This window comes from Urtica dioica, chromosome 8 (genome assembly GCF_054948205.1).
Source record: "Urtica dioica subsp. dioica isolate 48M chromosome 8, U.dioica_male_clone48M_v1_H2, whole genome shotgun sequence".
Lineage (NCBI taxonomy): Eukaryota > Viridiplantae > Streptophyta > Magnoliopsida > Rosales > Urticaceae > Urtica > Urtica dioica.
In genome coordinates, this window is record NC_142763.1 from 304,021 (window position 1) to 324,359 (window position 20,339).

A 20,339-nucleotide genomic window follows, 5' to 3' on the forward strand; every position below is an offset into this window, starting at 1 on the left:
TAATTCAAATGCATCACTGCCTTTTGCAACCACTTTGACTCTTTTGGTTTTGCGCACAAATATCATTTTTTATTTTCACCAACAAAAACTTCCCTTTGGTTTTTCTTTTTTCTTTTCCTCCAATAAAAGTAGTAATATAAATAAATATATTCTCACCACCACCAACAAAACCGTACAAACCACCTTCCAATTCCTTTCGCGCATTAAAGAAACGCGCTACCACAAGCGCGTAAAGTAACCGCCAAACGACAACGCTAGGCGACGGATATCTAGTTCACACTTACAAACACAAGTCTCGACTGTATATTTATCTAAAAAATATAAACAATTTATTTTAATTACTTTTTGGTTTTTCACTCTCTCAAGAAGAGATAAAAAGTGGTACTCTCTTTTTATTTTTTTACAGCTCACAGACAAAGCCAGACAGAGAGAGAGAGAAAGACTCGCTTTTTTATATTTTATTTTTCTTTAATAAAAAATTGAATATTTATTTTGGGGGTTTCTTTTCTCTTGTCTCTGAGAAAACAAAATGAAAATGAGGAGGACAAAAACAAATATTTTTGTTTGAGAGTGAGAGAAGAGCTAAGAACTCAACAGATAGTAGAGTAGAGAAAGATAAAGTTTCGCCATAACCAACCAAACCCTAATTTCTACAATCTTCTTCACCTGACTTGACTCTCCAAACCCTAACCATGACCAAGGGTCTGGAAGCTTAGCAGGTGAGGAATCGGAGTATGTTGAGCTCAATTTAGGGCGTTTTGTCGATGCATGTGGTTGCAGAGGCGAGACATGGAAGGCGATGAACACAAAGTGGTTTTGGCGTGCGTGATTTCGGGGACAGTCTTCTCCATTTTAGCTTCGGCTTCGTTCTCGATTCTTTGGGCGGTCAATTGGAGGCCTTGGAGGATTTACAGGTTCCTACTAAACCTCTTACTCTTCGAATTGCAATTCGATGTTTTGGCCTCGAAATTACTCTCTCGGAACTCTGTTTTTAGTAGCGTTTAAGTTTTGGAAGACGCGCAATTGCGTTACATTTAGGTTTTCCATTGGGAAATGCTGGCTACTTTTTGTCTCCGCAAACCTAAATCAACGAGACTAAGCACTTGAGTCATTAATTCAGTGTTTTAGTTGATGATTTTGTATTGCAAGGCTAGAACTAGAAGCTGCACAGTGCTGGCTTAGCAAGGCTTTTTAATTCAAACCATATCAAATTTACCATAATAGTTTGGATGCTACTATGTTTAGGCTACAAGGCTAGAATGAAAAATTGGAACCCCATGGACACGCATACATGAGTGTTTCTTTTGTATAATTATGGGCTTGCGTGTTTCAGTTGGATATTTGCGAGAAAATGGCCGAGTATATTGCAAGGACCGCAGCTGGATATATTGTGTGGATTGCTGTCTCTCTCAGCGTGGACGGTTGTGGTTTCTCCGGTCATTGTTCTTATCATTTGGGGAAGTTGGCTGATTGGGATATTGGGCCGAGATATCGTTGGTTTGGCAGTCATTATGGCTGGGACTGCTCTCTTATTGGCTTTTTATTCAATTATGCTTTGGTGGAGAACACAATGGCAAAGCTCAAGTACGTATTTCCATTTTTTTTAGCTCTTGGCCAAAATTTTATTCGCTCGCTGAGAACAAGCTAATTTCCTTTTCGTTGCTACGCTAGCTATGTGGCTTTAGGGGCATACAAATTTTTATAATATAATTGCACTGAAGTTTTATGTGTTCTTAACACCCTTATTTTATGTTTTTATAGAAAAAAATAAAATAATTACTTCGATAATTTTCTTTGGCATATTAAGCAGTTTTAAGTGATTTACGAAAGAGCTTGTTTGTACTTCCATATATAATTTAATTTCGGATCTAATAATTTATTGATAAAAGAATTCTTCAAGAATTTCTTATAATTTCTGTGATTGTGGCAAATCATGTGTTTTAGTCCAATGATTAATTTCCATGTTTAGGCCAAGTTTTTTCTCGCTTTTGTATTATAGTTTAGTGAACAAATTATAGTAACATTACTAGCAACTGGAATAGCCAGTGACCTTCAATGTGTGTCGAAACGAAAAACCGCCGTCGGATTGAGTTGATAAAATCCCGTGGCACTAGACCTAAAAGCTTCACATTAACACCAAATTTCCTTTGATACTTACCTATATTTACTTAACATTGCTTGCGAAAAATACGATGAAAGGGTAATAGTCAAACTCCATAATCAATACAATAAATATCCCAACACGTGTACGGCAAAACATAGAATTTTATTTGTTCTCATCGTCAGGATTTCATTATAAACAATCATTAAATGCATATCTTGAACACCGTATGAAACTATGTACATTCATTAGCTGCTCAATTTCTTTCTGTATGCGCTATCTGACTTAATATCAATTGTACCTGTAATTCGAGAGCCTGAATGGCTGCTAATCGACTTGATCATAATGAAGTGGTGTTTGGACTTTGGAGTCCATTTTCAGTGTTCTGTATTAGGAATATATGCTGGGTTGAATTAAATTGTACATGTAAATAGGCGGTTACAAGGAAATTTGTCGTCTACTTTCATTCTTTGCCTGCATTAAAGATGGACTTGTTTTCTAGTTTTCTGCTGGAGGGTACAAGGGTAGAAGAGATGACTGGGAAAAAAAATTAGAGAGGCATGATACAGTGTACATCATGTTAGTAGAGCTCGTTTGCAGCATAACCTTTTTTTTTCCTAGTATTTAAATAATATACAATGTCTGTTAAGTTTTGTGTCTTTGTGAAAGGTCGAGTCTGAATTTTGGTTATGCAGGAGCGGTTGCTGTTCTTCTACTCCTAGCGGTGGCTCTTCTTTGTGCATATGAACTTTGTGCTGTGTATGTCACAGCTGGTTCAAAGGCATCCCAGCGATACTCACCTTCTGGCTTCTTCTTTGGCGTATCAGCTATTGCCTTAGCAATCAACATGCTTTTTATATGTAGAATGGTGTTCAACGGTATTTACATCTCTCTTCTTTGGGCTATCACCATGCGTCTACTTTCACGGCCAAGTGAATTTTACAGTTCAGACATCGTATTCTTATATGGCAAGTTTCTAATGTGTAGGTAATGGCTTGGACGTGGACGAGTATGTAAGGAAGGCATACAAATTTGCTTATTCTGATTGTATAGAAGTAGGTCCAGTGGCATGTCTACCAGAGCCGCCAGATCCTAATGAATTATATCCTCGACAATCTAGCAGGCAAGCGCCAATATCAAATCTGCATAATGATCATCGCTGAAGCTTTTTCTGTAGATTTGTTTGTTCTAGAGTTATCATGTTATCATTTCTACTCTATGTTTTCATCAATGCATAAACACTGGTAATGCCTTTCTTGACTGGTTTACTTCGTGTGAGCTGTATTGCCATTGGTTATTTGCCACTTTCCTAAATTGTAAATTTTCAGGATGGAGGAGTGTTAGTTTTGCCTTGAAATTGCATGTTAAGTATCAGAAGTTGTTGCTGATTTCTCTCTTGAATTTCCATTTTTTATTCAGGGCTTCACATCTTGGGATGCTCTACCTTGGCTCACTTGTAGTACTTGTTGTGTACTCGATCTTATATGGTCTGACTGCAAAGGAGGCACGTTGGCTTGGAGCTACAACATCAGGCGCTGTTATCATTCTGGGTTTGTTGCTCTTATTTGCTTCTTCTTCTACTTGTTTTACCTTCGCCCTTGTAAATTTAAAGTTATATGCATATTGTGTACAAATGTAATCATGCAGACTGGAACATGGGGGCTTGCTTGTATGGATTCCAGCTCCTTCAAAGTCGTGTTGTTGCACTATTTGTTGCTGGCACATCACGGGTTTTTCTCATTTGCTTTGGCGTACATTACTGGTTTGTTTGCTTTGTTTTTTTTTTTTTCCCTTTCGGATCTTAGACTTAGATCATACGCGAGTCCATCCCATGGATTTGGTGGGGTTATTAACGAATCTGTTGCTACTTCTGTATCACGGCAGGTACTTGGGCCATTGCATTAGCTATGCAATTGTAGCATCTGTATTATCTGGAGCTGCCGTTTCTCGCCATTTTTCAGTCACAAATCCGTTGGCAGCGAGAAGAGATGCATTGCAGAGCACCGTGATTCGGCTGAGAGAGGGGTTCCGAAGGAAAGAGCAGAACAGTTCATCAAGCTCGTCTGATGGCTGTGGCTCGAGTATTAAACGAAGTAGCAGTGTCGAAGCCGTTCCTCTCGGCAATGTTAGCAATAGGAACACGACACAATGCGGAGTGGACGCTAACAACTGGAGTAATGTTCTGTGTCGAGCTGCGAGTTCTCACGAGGGGATAAACAGCGACAAAAGCATTGATAGTGGAAGACCAAGCCTTGCGATGCGTAGCAGTTCTTGCCGATCGGTGATTCAAGAACCAGAGGTAGGGTCATCTTCTGCTGATAAAAACTTCGAGCACAACAACTCCTTGGTGGTCTGTTCAAGCAGCGGTCTCGAAAGCCAAGGCTGTGAATCGAGCACGTCGAACTCCGCAAACCAACAGACGTTAGACATAAATTTAGCTCTGGCATTGCAAGAAAGATTGAGTGACCCGAGGATAACATCCATTCTGAAGCGAAGTGCAAGGCAAGGCGATCGTGAGCTGGCGGGCTTGCTGCAGGATAAAGGCTTGGACCCCAACTTTGCTATGATGTTGAAGGAGAAGAGCTTGGATCCCACCATCCTCGCTCTGCTTCAGAGAAGCAGTTTGGATGCTGATAGAGATCACCGTGACAATACTGACGCCATAAACATTGACTCCAACAGTGTTGAAAACGCCTTGCCGAATCAAATCTCTCTGTCGGAAGAACTTAGACTGCACGGGCTCGAAAAATGGCTTCAGGTGTCGAGGCTTGTTTTGCACAGCGTGGCAGGAACCCCCGAGAGAGCATGGGTTCTCTTTAGTCTTGTGTTTGTCGCAGAAACAATCTTCGTGGCAATTTTCCGACCAAAGATTATCAGAATAATAAATGCCACCCACCAGCAGGTATAACATGGCACTCTTCTCATACTTTGTTCATTTGGTAGGTTGTGTAAGAGACACGCAGTTTGGCGTCATTTGCTTTTTATACTTAAAAAATGTGGTCTACTGATTGTAGTTTGAGTTCGGATTTGCGGTGCTGTTATTATCTCCCGTTGTCTGTTCGATTATGGCTTTTCTCCGGTCCTTGCAAGCAGATAAAATGGCTATGACCTCAAAATCTCGCAAGGTATCTGCAGTTTTTTATATTTTATTTTTATATAATTGCCAAGCACTTACTCATCTCCCGTGTTATACATGCCTTACGAGTGTCATTTGTGCTGGTTTAATGTAGTACGGTTTTATCGCTTGGCTGCTTAGCACTTGTGTTGGACTGCTTCTTTCGTTCTTGAGGTAAGTTTTCAGGCAGTAAATTGTGCTTTTTTTTAATAGCCGTGGTGTCCGGGTTAAACCTGACTAAAATCCACGAGGCCCTGGCATTATCAACCGGGAGACTACCCCAGTAGCCCCAATTTTTGCGGCCATAGGAAATCGAACTGAGGACTAGATAAGGTCCCAAGAATCGCCCTAACCACTAGACCAACCCCTTGGGGTATAGCGTGTGCTGTTTTTCAATGTTGATCTATTCACAACTTTGTACTTTTTGGCAGCAAATCATCTGTGCTTCTTGGGCTGTCCTTGACTGTCCCTCTCATGGTGGCATGTGTTTCAATTGCTCTTCCTATATGGATAAGCAATGGGTATCAGTTTCGGTTCCCCAGATTACATCGCTCTACGCCTGAAGGAAATCCATCATATCCTGGAATAAAAGAGGTTCACATTTAATGCATACTCCAAGAGTTGGACATTCTCTGATCCCGATTTCATTCTGCATCCTTTGCCTGTATCTCTACTGGATTTTCTAATTAGTTTTTTTTTTTCAGGGTGTTATTCTCGTGATTTGCATGGTGGTGTTTTGTGGGTCTGTGTTATCACTTGGGGCGATTGTGTCGGCCACGCCGTTGGAGGATTTGGCGTACAAAGGATGGACAGGACAGCCAAAGAGTTTTAGCTCTCAATATGGATCAGCTGTGTACCTCGGCTGGGCTATGGCTTCAGCAATTGCGTTGCTCGTTACGGGTCTTCTTCCCATTCTTTCATGGTTCGCAACCTACAGATTCTCCATGTCCTCTGCAGCGTGCGTCGGAATATTCACAGGTAACGGCATGCTCAATTTGATATTTTGTTTTCCACCTGCTTGAGGTCTTGTGTTTACCGTTTTTCATTTTGTTTCTGTAGCTGTTCTTGTGTCCTTTTGTGGTGTATCATATCTGGAGGTTGTGAAGTCCAGAGTTGATGGGGTTCCTACGGATGTAGACTTCCTTGCTGCTTTACTTCCATTACTCAGCATTCCAGCTCTGCTATCTCTCTGCTGTGGGTTTTACAAATGGTTAGTTAACTTTGAAATGCTGCTTGCATTTTTTGGCTATTCAAATCAATGAACCAAAATATAAACATGAATCTCTTTCAGGAAAGATGATGATTGGAGACTCTCTCATGGTGTATATGTTTTTGTTACGATTGGTCTTCTTCTTCTTCTTGGGGCAATATCAGCTGTTATCGTTGTAATTCAACCTTGGACGGTATGTTGTTCGTACTCTGCCCTAGTTTTGTGTTGCACTCTGTCTAATGGGTGTCTTTTGACATTGCATTCAGATTGGGGTGGCTTGCCTTTTAGTTCTTCTGTTAGTCGTACTGGCAATTGGTGCTATCCACCATTGGGCGTCAAATAATTTCTATCTTACAAGGACTCAGACAATATTTGTCTGTTTCCTTGCATTTCTCTTGGCTCTGGCTGCTTTTGTTGTTGGATGGTTGGGAGGTAAAATCAAGTTCTTGGCTCTACCCATCCTTTTCTTTTTCTATATAATTTTTTTTTCTCGGGTAATCATGTTACCAACTTCATTGCTGCGTTTGCAGATAGAGCATTTGTGGGAGCGTCGGTCGGGTATTTTTCGTTCTTGTTTCTACTTGCCGGGAGAGCATTGACCGTGAGTCTTGTTCCGCACATCTCTAATCGTATTCTGATTACTTTTGAATCACATCCTACTGTTTAAGTTTGATCTGTTACTTCCATTTGTGTTACACACACACACACACTTATTAATGTTCATGGTTGAACTTTTCTTGCAGGTTCTTCTCTCTCCTCCAATCGTTGTGTACTCTCCCAGGGTTCTCCCTGTGTATGTCTATGATGCTCATGCAGATTGTGGCAAGAATGTCAGGTTTGTTTGGGTTGCCTCTTGTTTTGCTCATTAATATATATGCATCAGACAAGACGTGTAGTATTCACTCACTTGTCGTATGCTATAACAGTGCCGCGTTTCTGATGCTGTATGGGATTGCATTGGCAACGGAAGGGTGGGGCGTTGTGGCAAGCTTGAAAATTTATCCACCGTTTGCCGGCGCTGCTGTTTCGGCTGTCACCCTTGTCGTTTCCTTTGGTTTTGCGGTCTCCCGTCCCTGTTTAACTCTTAAGGTATCTTGGGTTTCGGTTTACCATTTTTCTGCAATGTGTTTACCTGACTCGTCTGCTGTTTGACATTTCTAGACGATGGAAGATGCAGTCCACTTTCTCAGCAAGGAAACTGTTATTCAGGCGATTGCTAGATCTGCCACAAAGGTATCTTGGTTGCTTATTGAGTGTTTTCTTCTTAACCCCTCTTTGAGCTGTTTCTACATGTTTTGGAAGCGAAAAATGTATGTTGTGTTGTGCGAATGATGATATACTTTGTTTCTCCTTTTCTCTGACAAGTATCTCCTGTGAACACAGACAAGAAACGCCTTATCTGGAACTTATTCAGCTCCGCAAAGGTCTGCTAGTTCTGCGGCTCTTTTAGTTGGAGATCCTTCTATCACGCGTGATAGGGCAGGAAACTTTGTGCTTCCCAGAGCTGATGTCATGAAATTGAGGGATCGCTTGAGGAATGAGGAATTAGTGGCAGGCTCGTTCTTCTGCAAAATGAGATATCGAAGGACTTTCCGTTTCGAGCCCACAAGTGACGTGGATAACAGAAGACAAATGTGTGCTCATGCGCGGATCTTGGCTTTGGAAGAGGCCATTGACACCGAATGGGTGTATATGTGGGATAAGTTTGGTGGTTATCTTCTTCTTTTACTAGGTTTGACTGCTAAGGCTGAGCGAGTACAGGTGAATAACAGTTTTATGAACCCTAATCATTCAAATTTAGAACTGGTAATGACATCCTCCTCTTTATTTTCTTTTGTAGGACGAAGTGCGCTTAAGACTTTTTCTGGATAGTATTGGCTTCTCGGATCTGAGTGCAAAAAAAATAAAAAAATGGATGCCTGAAGACCGCCGACAGTTCGAGATAATTCAGGAGAGGTAAAGTTATATTCTCTCGTGCGTGTATATGACCTTTAACCAACCAAGTATGAGACTAGCAGCGTCTTAGCATTCCTATTTTTACTGCAGTTATATTAGAGAAAAGGAGATGGAAGAGGAACTGTTGATGCAGAGACGCGAAGAAGAGGGAAAGGGAAAAGAAAGAAGAAAGGCTCTGCTGGAGAGAGAGGAGCGTAAATGGAAGGAGATTGAAGCTTCGCTCATCTCCTCGATTCCCAATGCTGGAAGCAGGGAAGCGGCTGCCATGGCCGCTGCAGTTCGTGCCGTGGGAGGCGATTCGGTGCTTGAAGACTCTTTCGCGCGTGAGAGAGTTTCTAGCATTGCTCGTAGAATACGCTCCACCCAGTTATCTCGCAGAGCACTTCAGGTTTTGTTCAATCTTTGTCTGCAAGGATTTATTGGTTATGCTGTTTTCTCTCTATTTTCTTTATATAACTCTATTATAATTGTCGGGATTCTCTGCTGGTATCAGACAGGGATAGCGGGAGCTATATGTGTCCTTGATGATGAACCGACTATATGCGGAAGGCATTATGGTCCAATCGATCCAAGCATATGCGAAAGCAAAAAAGTTAGCTTTTCAATTGCTGTGATGATTCAACCCGAGTCTGGACCTGTTTGTCTACTGGGAACTGAGTTTCAACAGAGGATTTGCTGGGAAGTCTTGGTGGCCGGTTCGGAGCAAGGCATAGAAGCTGGACAAGTGGGTATTAGATTAATCACAAAAGGCGAAAGACAAACGACAGTAGCAAAGGAATGGAGCATTAGTGCAACTAGTATCGCCGATGGAAGGTTCTATCATCTTCCTAATTTTATATTTTTATTTTTGTCGGAACCCATCTTTTTTCCGTGACTGTTTTCTACAATGTATTATTTATTTATCCACTAAAGCAATGTTCAACATGGGTTTGTAGGTGGCATATTGTAACGATGACGATTGACGCTGATTTAGGAGAGGCAACTTGCTATTTAGATGGTGGTTTTGATGGCTACCAAAGCGGGTTGCCATTGCAAGTTGGTGATTGTATTTGGGAACAAGGCACAGAAGTTTGGATCGGCGTTAGGCCACCGATTGATATCGATGCGTTTGGGAGGTCAGATAGCGAAGGTGCTGAATCCAAAATGCACGTAATGGACGTCTTTCTTTGGGGAAGATGTTTAACGGACGATGAGATCGCCGCTCTTCATTCCGCCGTAGCTTCTGCTGAGTTTAGCATGTCAGATTTTCCTGAAGACAACTGGCAGTGGGCAGATTCACCTGCCAGGGTACGCTACGTATATAAGCACTGTTTGTAAAATCTATAAATAGTTTCCGGATGTGGATTACTGATAAATATTTTTTTCCAGGTTGATGAATGGGATAGTGATCCTGCGGATGTAGGGCTGTATGACAGGGATGAAGTAGATTGGGACGGGCAGTACTCAAGTGGAAGGAAAAGGCGGTCCGAGCGCGAGGGCGTAGTGATCGATGTTGATTCGTTTGCCAGACGGTATAGGAAGCCTAGGATGGAGACTCAGGAAGAGATCAACCAGCGAATGCTTTCTGTTGAATTGGCAGTCAAAGAAGCCCTCACTGTGAAGGGCGAAACACATTTCACCGATCAGGAATTTCCACCGAGTGATCAATCCTTGTATTTAGATCCGTTGAATCCACCTCAAAAGCTTCTGGTGGGTTTCCTCCTCGATTCATACTCTCTACTGAGAGGATATGTCTTCCCTTCCCCTCTCTCATATTTCTCACACTTATCGAATTTGGTTTCCTCGATTTAGGTTGTTTCTGAGTGGAATAGGCCAGCTGATATAGTCAAAGAGAGCCGACTTGATGCTCGGCCGTGCTTGTTCAGTGGGGCTGCGAATCCTTCTGATGTTTGTCAGGTTTGGTCATATTCGCATCTAAAAAATTAAGGTAATTCATTCCCGTTGATTTTCTTCTGCTTTAAAGAACAACATGCGTGATGAACAGGGTCGATTGGGCGACTGTTGGTTCCTGAGCGCTGTTGCGGTTTTGACGGAGGTGTCGCGAATATCAGAAGTAATAATTACTCCAGAGTACAACGAGGAAGGAATTTACACTATCCGCTTCTGTATTCAGGTGCGGTTTCCGAAACTCACGACAGGCTAGGCTAGCACACGTCGAGTCTTGTGTATTAAACAGTGTGTTTGGTGTTTGCAATGCATGTGATGGTGTCAGGGTGAGTGGGTTCCGGTGGTTGTGGATGATTGGATACCATGCGAGTCAGCCGGGAAGCCGGCATTTGCTACGAGCAGGAAAGGGAACGAGGTGTGGGTGTCGATATTGGAGAAGGCATATGCGAAACTGCACGGCTCGTATGAAGCGCTTGAAGGCGGGCTTGTTCAGGACGCTCTCGTGGACCTCACCGGAGGCGCCGGCGAGGAGATCGACATGAGAAGCTCGCAGGCTCAGATTGACCTAGCCAGTGGAAGGCTTTGGTCCCAGTTGCTGCGCTTCAAGTTGGAAGGATTCTTGCTCGGTGCCGGGAGTCCAACGGGCTCGGATGTGCATATCTCATCAAGCGGCATCGTGCAGGGACATGCTTACTCGCTTCTCCAAGTAAGCCTCGAAAGCAAGTTGCTTCTCTATCTTCATTTCACCACTCATAATTGTGTTTTCATTTAGGTACGGGAAGTGGATGGGCACAAGCTCATTCAGATACGTAACCCATGGGCCAACGAAGTCGAGTGGAATGGGCCTTGGTCCGACTCCTCCCCCGAATGGACTGATAGGATGAAGCATAAGCTAAAGCATGTTCCTCAGGTCAGCCCTTTTTTTTTCTCCTCCCTGGTCGTACTATGCATGATATTCTTGAGGTCCGATTATTGTATTTCTGAATTTTGTTGTTGAATCAACAGTCAAAAGACGGTATATTCTGGATGTCCTGGCAAGATTTCCAGATTCACTTTCGGTCCATATATGTTTGTCGAGTATACCCACCAGAGATGCGATACTCTGTTCACGGCCAATGGCGTGGTTACACGGCTGGTGGCTGCCAGGATTACGACTCGTGGCATCAGAATCCTCAGTTCCGATTAAGAGCCACTGGTGCCGATGCTTCATGTCCCATTCATCTATTTATTACCTTGACTCAGGTATTTTTTTTATTTTACTCTCTCTCTCTCTCTCTCATTTTGGTTTGTTACTCACTGTTTTTCTCAACTATGGTATCCATGCATTTAGGGTGTGAGCTTCTCGAGGACTGTAGCGGGTTTTAGAAATTATCAGTCGAGTCACGACTCAATGATGTTTTATATTGGAATGAGGATTCTCAAGACCCGTGGTAGGCGTGCTGCTTATAACATTTACTTGCACGAATCGGTGGGTGGGACAGATTATGTGAATTCGCGAGAAATATCTTGTGAGATGGTTTTGGAGCCTGACCCCAAAGGCTATACCATTGTCCCGACGACCATACACCCCGGAGAAGAAGCACCTTTTGTTCTCTCTGTTTTCACCAAAGCATCGGTCACCCTGGAACCCTTGTAGTTTAAGCCACAACAGAACAGAATGTCTTCCAATTTTGAGTTGCCTGGGCTGTTCAACCAACCACGCCATATCACGATCGATCGGGTGATCTTGTTGGTCTTTGTAGCTCTCCATGAAGATATCATTTCTCATTCCACTGGTCGTTCAGCTTGTTAACTTGCTTCAGAGCAGGGATTATCGAGAGCTTTAAGAATGGGCGCCGAGCAGGCAGTTTGTTCAACTCTCTGGAACCGGAAACTTCATGAGCAAAGTATAGTCGGGTCAATCTTGACATGCAAATATTCATCATATTCCGGCATCACTCTTCTTAGTAGCTTCAGTTCTGGCGGCGTAAACGAAAAATGGGTTTCTTGGCAGTTTTGTAACTGTACATAAATTGGTTTTTATCAAGATATATAGGTGTTGATTATGTAAATGAGAGCAAATGAAAAAGAAAAAAAAAATAGGAAATAATTCTAATTCGTTAGCTGGGGAAGGTGGGGGTAGAAACAGCACAAGTTTTGAGATGCTGTGTAGGTGGAATATGAGCTTGAATTTGTAAAAGCACAGTTCTCTGAACTTTTAATGTTTTTATCCCCTTTCATTTTTGGTATCATTTGAATGAATACGAAATTGTGTAACTAGCTTATATGTATTTATTTTTATTGGTTGCAAATGATATATATCCCACTTGCCACGTTTGACACATGAAGTAACATCATCACTCTTTAGGTCTATAGATATGGAAGTGTAAACGGATTCCAAGCGAACAAATCTTAAAGGCCAACTCCAAAATTGAAATTTGAATCGGTAACAATCCTCAAGAAAGAAAGAAAAGTGTTGCCTTGATGGGCTGTGTTTTTTAGGGGTTCTCACATCACATGAAATGTGGGAAGAAGCACCACAAAGTGAGCGAGCATAGATATTATAGCAAAATGCAGCCCCAGAGGCTAAAGAATGTCAATTTACTTTTTCAATCTCAAAATCCCCTACCCATTCTAGAGGGGCATATATAGATAAATTGTGGCCTCTTTTTTCCTACCTTCTCTATATTCCGACTACCCTCTCCTTTAATTTCTTCTAGAATCCTAAAACTGCTAAGAATAAGGAAAATATGAAGAAAAAAGTTGTCTTGTCATCTTAAAATGGCTTTTCACTCCCGGTCTGAATCACTTTCCATACTTCCCATGGCCTTCAATCCTCTTGGTCTCTGCATCATATGATAGTCAAGTTCACACCTTTTAAAATCTTTTACACATACGCAACAAGACATTTAGTTAGATTCTTCGCTTCCTATGCGGTTGAGTAAAAAGAAAGTACCTTCTTAGAAGCTTTCTTCTCTCTAACTTCATACCTTTCTTGGCACAGATCTGACAACCATGAACCTGGCATCACCAACTACCAACACAAGAAAACATAACATCTCAGAAGTGGTTATCCTCAGATGTTGTGTGTTTTTATATTATTGAGCAAGCAAAGACTTACAAGTAAGCTTTTTTGGAGAAGTTTGGCTCTTTTCTTAGGCCTTTGAGGAGGCTTACAGCCTTTCATGGCCATGAAGTCCTCTTCCTTCTCTTTGCTAGACAAAGAAATGAACAATTTGGGCCAAACAAAAGAGGCTTTATTGTTGTCAGATACATCAAAGCCCAAGAGCTTGCCACTATTCTCATCCAATCCCATCGAGCCCCTCGTCGTGTAATACCGGTCCTCCTTCTCCGGCGACACTGCCTTCATCGCCAAGCTCGAACTCCTTTCACTTTTTCATCACAACACCGACACACAAACTCTTCAATTCAACATCACTTTACACTTGTTAAGATATTCACCACTGCTCCTTGTACGTGCAATATCAAGCTTTAAGCTTTATTTTTTTCCCAGCAATTAACCAATTTAACATCACTTCACACTTGTTTTAGGAACAAGATATTCATACTATTTCTTGTACATGATAATCAAGCTTTAAACTTTCTAGGGTTTCCAACGAGAGAGATCATTTGTTTTCTCTTTTTAAATGCAAGGCTCTATATAGTTAAAGAATTGAGAGTGTGATTACTTGATGTTGAGCCGTTGCTGGAAAGAGGAAGGATCTTTAGAAGGAGATGCGAATCGAGAAGAACTCGATTTCTTCTTATCCAAACACTCTGGTGAAGATTTGACATTGTTGTTGTTGTTGTTAAAGTTGGAATCTTTCTTGAGCTTAACACAACGAAGCCTCTTTCGGTTACCCCATTGCAGAAGAAAGTCTCTCTCCCTTTGGCTCTTCTCTTCCTTTTCCATTTTTTTCCCCTGAAACACAAACCCATCTTCGCTTTATTCACGAGAAAACAAAAGAAGAAGAATAAGATGAGAAATTAAAAAGAGAAAACGTGTGTCTGACTCTGACCTTAACAAGATCTAAGGATAATCACAGGGAAAAAAAAGCCTTGTTTTGTTTTATCATTCGCTTCGCTGAATTCGCGAGATCAGTTTTGAACAGACAGAAGAAAATGGCAGAAAACTCTGTTTTTCTACCTGAGACTCTTATTCTTAGCCTTTCACCTACTCCAAAATCACAAATATAAAGCTTGCATTTTGTTTTATTCGCATCACATGGCAGAAAAGAAGAAGAAGAAGAAGAAGAAGAAGGAGAAGAAGAAATAAAATTCCCTTCAAAGAAAGAGGCGAAGAGAAAACTGAAAACAAACGAAAACGTTTTCTTTTTCTTTTGGATTTCTCAGAAGAAAAAGGGAAGCTTTATACAATGAAACTCTCTTGTTATCTTCTTTTTCTTCTTCACCGCGAAACTCTGGTGTGTTTGTCTTTGCTTTTGAGTTATATAGCTAGACGATAAACTAGAATGAGTTCTGGTCGTTGGATTGACAATCGACGGTCCGATTGAGCTCCCTCCAACTGACTGGATTTCGCGAGGTTGGACTTTGGAGATAGATTCATTGGATGTATTGTTGGGGTTTGCGCTTTTGTTTGTTGTGTATGAGCGTGGCACGTGATCGAGACTGTGAGCACGTGAGCTATGAAATGCTTGCCTCAAATATTAAAACAAGGAAAAATAACACATTTATACCCTGTGTTTTAGTGAAATGTCGAGTTTAACCCTCGGTTTTCAAAAATGTCGAGTTCATATCCTCTGTTTAACTAAAATGACGAAATTATACCCCATGTTTAACTAAAATGATGAAATTATACCCTGAAATAGACAACAGTGTCACGAATATTTTTTTTATTGACTTTTCATTGACGTTGACTATAATATGTATATATAAACACCAATTATCTTTATTTATTCGCGCCATATATGTAATTTATTTAAAAACTAAAAAATAAACAACAGTCTCTTAATCGTGAAGAACACAGAAAAAGGAAAATGGGTAAACATCGATAGTTGATAGTCATCAAAATCGCATATTCGAACAGAGAATCCAGAATTTAGAGTTACAATTCGAACACGGAATGAAGTCATTTCTTAGGAGGTATGAGTTTTATTATTTAATTTCAATTTAAGGCTATTTTTATTTCAAAATTGAGAATTTGGAAGTTAGGGCACTGATTTAGATTTGATTTGGTTTTTCTTATATAAGAGTTAATATCAATGAAAGGGAGATTTGTGACATTGTTATTCATTTCAGGGTATAATTTCGTCATTTTAGTTAAACAGAGGGTATGAACTCGACATTTTTGAAAACCGAGGGTTAAACTCGACATTTCACTAAAACACAGGGTATAAATGTGATATTTTCCCTTAAAACAATTACTTATGATACCTAGGATAGCCTAGTGGTAATTCCACACCACCTCCTGTGTGGAGGTCGTGGGTTCAATCCCCACTGCAGCTAAGCTGCCTTAAAAAAAAAAATTATGATAAATAAAAAATTCAACGAATAATATTAAAAAAAAGATATGAAATCAGCTACTAAAGAGTATTTCCATTAAATAATCTTCTAGTCTTTTTTCGTAATTTTTTCAATATTAACTGTTTAATCTTTTATTTTTCATAAATTATTTTAATTTTAAAGTGACGATTTTAACCATAATAACAGTTAACCGAATTTCAATAACGGCTAACCAATTTTCAAAAGCTATTAACTAGATAGATTTCAACAATTTTTAACCAGATTTCAATAAATATTTACTATATTTCAATCATTGTTGACTAAATTTGAAACACAAATGTATTTTTGTACGGAGAAATGTGAAACGGTTACTGCCGAAATATTTTTAAAACATGAATGAGATATAAAAAAATGACGCACGTTTTAGACTAATTATGTAATTTTCCCTAAGGTCTACTATAACCCAAACAAGAAAATGGGTAAAGTAGTCCAATTCATATAAACACCAGGGTTAGGACTTGAAAAATAGTAAATATAAATATTTTTTTCCAAAATCTTATAATCAAGATAATTATGATAATTTAATAACAGCTATGTCAACAAATTTTAGATTTGTTGAAGTACATATGTGGGGCGCATTCATACATTTTTTTTAATGATGTTTTTTTTTTGTTGATTTTGAGAAAAATTTATAATTTTACTAAAAATTGGGCCCGATTCCCTTAATTTTAAGCCCATTTATTTTGAGACTTTTGACATATAACTCGGGAACTTCACAATACTCAACATGGTATCAAAGGTCAAACAAATATCCAATTTGATCTTTAAGAATCGGTCCAAAGTAAGTGAAAAGAGCGACTATCTTTAATGATGTCACATTGAATTTGTATAAAATCCTTGTGAATCTGAACAAGAAGAACCATATTGGTTGGAGAATTATTCTTCATAAAGATGAGAAGAAACACTTGAGAAGAAACACCGGTGTAATCGAATCCTATACTAGAGGTTCTCCTGAATTCAAACATGGAATTATTGATTTCGTTGTTCGAATCGATTCGTGCTGCGGTAAACATTTTAATTGTGGTCTCCTTGAAGAAATATGGATGCAGTTTGTTGACAAACTGTCATTTCATTTTTGAGTTTGTTATTATTTCTCAATGTTCTTGCTTTACCAGATACACATTTAAATCAAGATAAGAACACATATGTATTTCTACCAAAAGGTCGGGTTTTAGTTTGCTGGTCAATTTGAGGAAGATGTTGGTTTCTTGAAGCATTTGCAAAAGGTAGGTTGATAAATATTTAGATAAATTGAGCACAAAGAGCACTAATTTCTTCACATTAGTTATTGCAAGAAATTAGCCGAACGCAAATATGTCTTTTTTTTTTTTAACTAATATTTTTATTTTGAACTACTTGGCTTCTTTTGCGTGCTAGTTCCCTTAGTTTGAAAGCAACCACTTTTTTCTTTTCTTTACGGTGTTGAAAAAGAGTTTAAAAATATCAAAATTGTAAGGTAGAAAACAAATCAGTAGACACCATTGGTCCGGTCTTGGTGACTCATTAGAGGAAAAAATGTCACAGTTCTACTTTAATGCCTTAATATATTTGCATTATTATTTATTAGTCATTCGTAGAAATGACAAGTGCGAAGTTTCTTCAAGTTTCAAATGGGGCTAACTTTAGTGAATACGTGCAATTTATTTGATTATTTTTAGGTGTAGTGGCATTCATGCTAGCTATCATTCAAGAACCGGCTCATTTGCTAAACACACACACACACACACACACACACACACACACATATATAAATATATATATATATATTTATATATTATAGTGGAAAAGAAACTAAAATACTATTTTCTCCATCTTCACCTGTAATTAATAAATCTTTGTAGAAATGCGTGTTGAATTTGAACGCCATTTGAACAGCAACAACATCCAGGGTTGGTGAGATGATAAATCATTAAAAGTAATCACTAATTAACGTTATTTGCGCGATAACTCTACCTTTAAGTTTGAATTGATGATTTCTGATTGAACATAAATTTTGGTTTTGATTAGGGTCGAGAGGGATCAGCATTCAAAATATGTGATATAAAAGCAAAAGTGACAAAGACAATGCACCGAACTTGTAATTGCTTCAAAAACTTAGACCATTTTGGCTGCTATTGCTCGTTACCGTTCCTCCTATCATTTCATTTCGATTTCACTCTTTTCATTTCAAACTCTGATTGCTTTTACCCCTTTATTATGAAAAGTTTTAAGATTTAAATAACCATGACCTTGTTTTTGCTTGAGCTATCTTTCCCTTGAAATTTAAACCACGTACGTAAGAGAACAATCATGATGCAAATGACGTATATCATATTAGGCTAATACTAAGCATAACAATTAAATCAGGAAATCATTCATTGTAATGAACAAAAACAAATCTAGAATTCAAATTTCAAATCACTAAAGTGAGTAGCCTTAAAAATTATTCAGGAAAAAAACTCCTGAAATCATGTTAATTATGAAAAGTGACAATAATTACAACGAAATATATTTAACTATAACTAAAAAAGCAAGTTTGCACATACCCATGTTAGCACTAGCAGCACCGCAGGACAACCGAACAAATGCAAATGAGTAAGCACAAATTTATTTATTGCCAATAAAAGAAGCAGAAATGTTGGTGAAATAATGAATAAATGAATGGTATGTGATAAATTTCCTCAAAAAAAAGAAAAGAAGAAGAAGAAGAAAAGAATGGTATGTGATAAAGTAACCCAAATAATAAATGGAAATGAATTTAGAGGGTTAAAAGAAAATAGAAATGACAAAAACAGTAGTTAAGAAGACAGCAAAAGGTGGGGGCCCACATAGACAAATTAACAGCTGTTTGGCAACAATGGCAATGCCACTCTGTCCTTGTCTCTCTCCTATATAGTCACAGAAGACTCTCAAATACATCCCACAATACAAAGCCCTTCAAGTTGTAAGAAACAGAAAAAGATTCAATCTTTGAAATAAAGATCCAAGCTTTTCACTATACACAACCAATAACAAAGCGAGAGAAATGGAGGGAAAGAAGATGATGATGAATTTGGTGGTGGTGGTGATGATGATGGCATTGTCGTCCATGAACACGGCCTCTGCCGCCGATGCTCCGTCGCCGGGCCCATCATCTGATGCCTCTTCTCTTTTCATCCCAACTTTCTTGGCTTCTCTTCTTGCCATCGCCTTTTCCTTCATTCTTTAGATCTTCCTCCTCTTATTAGACACTTCTGTCTTTCTATTTATTTTGGTTGTGTTCCACTTCTACCACATCTCTATCAGAGTGTGATTCATTGATTGTGTGTAACGTTTTGAGATTCTTGTAAATTAAATGTGTGTTGTCTTTCTGCAACTTTCCATTTTGATTCAGTGGGGAAGGGTGTAATGTAAGGATATCATCAAGAAAAACACTTTTATAGTGTTGTTGGATTGGGTTTCGTTATATTTACACATTCATATTCATTGTAATATATCTACATGGTTTTTTCTACCCATTGATTATGCTGTAATAAAAATTCCATTTTTTTTATATTCTATTCTCACAATATTCTACTGTCATCAATATATACATATATATATATATATATGTATGTATATGTATACATGTGTGTGTATGTATGTACTTTACCATTCATCAATCAATGTGAGGTAATGCTAAGCGTTTCATATAGTTGGTTTATTAATGATGAATGAGAACTGTGGCAATGAGAGCTTGTGACGAGCTGTGATTGTTTAAAAGATTCAAAAAATGGGGATTTGTGTGTGTGAGATGTTGTAATCAATAATAAACAATACGTTAGGCTGAAACTGTGGGGTAGCCAACCATGTGAACATCCAGAGAGAGTATCAATATCCTGTATTGCTAAAATATCATACTGAATATACATTTCTACTAGTTTTCCGCTATGCTTGATTTTCTTTTCTTAATAATAGATTTTGAAGGAAATGGAGAGGAAAAAAAGGAGTTACTGTGACTAGAGAATTTAATAGATGAAGTGATGAAGCTTGAGTTTTCAAAACAAAAGATACTGCTACTACTTGTTGTAACTTCCAAGTTCCAAGTGAAGCTTTTTTATTTGGAGGCAAAAAAAATAAATATAAAAAGCGAAGTATATTGATCAAATGTCACATGCATAGGACCCACAAGAAGGCCAAACTTCACCCCTAATCGTCCCATGTATAAATTATTTGTGGAAATGAATTGTTGAAAAAGAATATTGATATCAAATCATCTATGCAAGAAAAAAAAGGGGGGCTTAACAAAGGAATCAAATTCAAAAGGGATTAGAGGTTTCCAAATGGTTACAAAAAGGCGGTGAGAATTTAAAGAAGCCGAGTGAGTCATGTCAATTGTGAATGAAGTTAAGTGAACTACCACATGCCTTGAAAAGGAGCAAGCTCATGATGCTGTTTGATGCATGTGACAAGATTATGATCAACAAATTTGGGATATTATTACATTATCAACATTAACATCAACATGAATGTGGTGAGGTAATGAGTGGGACCAATCAATTAATGCTTCCCATGTTATTTTGCTCCTCCCCTTAATCACAAAAAAAATGGACCGACGACACATTTCAAAG

The 20,339-nt window shown here is 39.0% G+C and overlaps 3 protein-coding genes across 5 annotated transcripts; 2 read left to right on the forward strand and 1 right to left on the reverse strand.

Annotated features, from left to right (window-relative positions):
* Positions 1-478: 478 nt before the first annotated feature.
* On the forward strand, positions 479-12,488 carry DEK1 (calpain-type cysteine protease family). Of its 2 annotated transcripts, XM_089623264.1 has the most exons (30): positions 481-914; positions 1,334-1,584; positions 2,797-2,979; positions 3,089-3,224; positions 3,521-3,651; positions 3,749-3,863; positions 3,986-5,003; positions 5,116-5,226; positions 5,332-5,390; positions 5,648-5,810; positions 5,921-6,194; positions 6,276-6,426; positions 6,508-6,619; positions 6,693-6,858; positions 6,957-7,027; positions 7,170-7,261; positions 7,353-7,515; positions 7,588-7,659; positions 7,810-8,187; positions 8,267-8,382; positions 8,473-8,770; positions 8,876-9,195; positions 9,318-9,669; positions 9,751-10,071; positions 10,174-10,278; positions 10,367-10,495; positions 10,595-10,975; positions 11,042-11,179; positions 11,275-11,511; positions 11,600-12,488. In XM_089623264.1, the coding sequence occupies exons 1-30, from the start codon at positions 769-771 to the stop codon at positions 11,903-11,905; spliced, it is 6,495 nt and encodes a 2,164-aa protein (XP_089479390.1). In that variant the 5' UTR covers positions 481-768; the 3' UTR covers positions 11,906-12,488. The 2 variants fall into 2 exon arrangements, with proteins under 2 accessions (XP_089479389.1, XP_089479390.1); XM_089623263.1 differs by having other exon boundaries at positions 479-914; positions 8,473-9,195.
* Positions 12,489-12,773: 285 nt separating this feature from the next.
* LOC149386880 (uncharacterized) lies at positions 12,774-14,745 on the reverse strand. 2 transcript variants are annotated; one of them, XM_089623266.1, is made up of 5 exons: positions 14,396-14,745; positions 13,938-14,170; positions 13,370-13,640; positions 13,205-13,282; positions 12,774-13,094 (listed from the first exon to the last, which is right to left on the reverse strand). In XM_089623266.1, the coding sequence occupies exons 2-5, from the start codon at positions 14,159-14,161 to the stop codon at positions 13,038-13,040; spliced, it is 630 nt and encodes a 209-aa protein (XP_089479392.1). In that variant the 5' UTR covers positions 14,162-14,170; positions 14,396-14,745; the 3' UTR covers positions 12,774-13,037. The 2 variants fall into 2 exon arrangements, with proteins under 2 accessions (XP_089479392.1, XP_089479391.1); XM_089623265.1 differs by lacking the exon at positions 14,396-14,745 and adding an exon at positions 14,268-14,393.
* A 3,900-nt stretch (positions 14,746-18,645) lies between these two features.
* On the forward strand, positions 18,646-19,282 carry LOC149386881 (arabinogalactan protein 14-like). The gene has a single exon (XM_089621823.1). It carries the CDS (start codon positions 18,776-18,778, stop codon positions 18,956-18,958), a length of 183 nt encoding a protein of 60 aa, XP_089477949.1. The 5' UTR covers positions 18,646-18,775; the 3' UTR covers positions 18,959-19,282.
* The last annotated feature ends 1,057 nt before the right edge of the window (positions 19,283-20,339 follow it).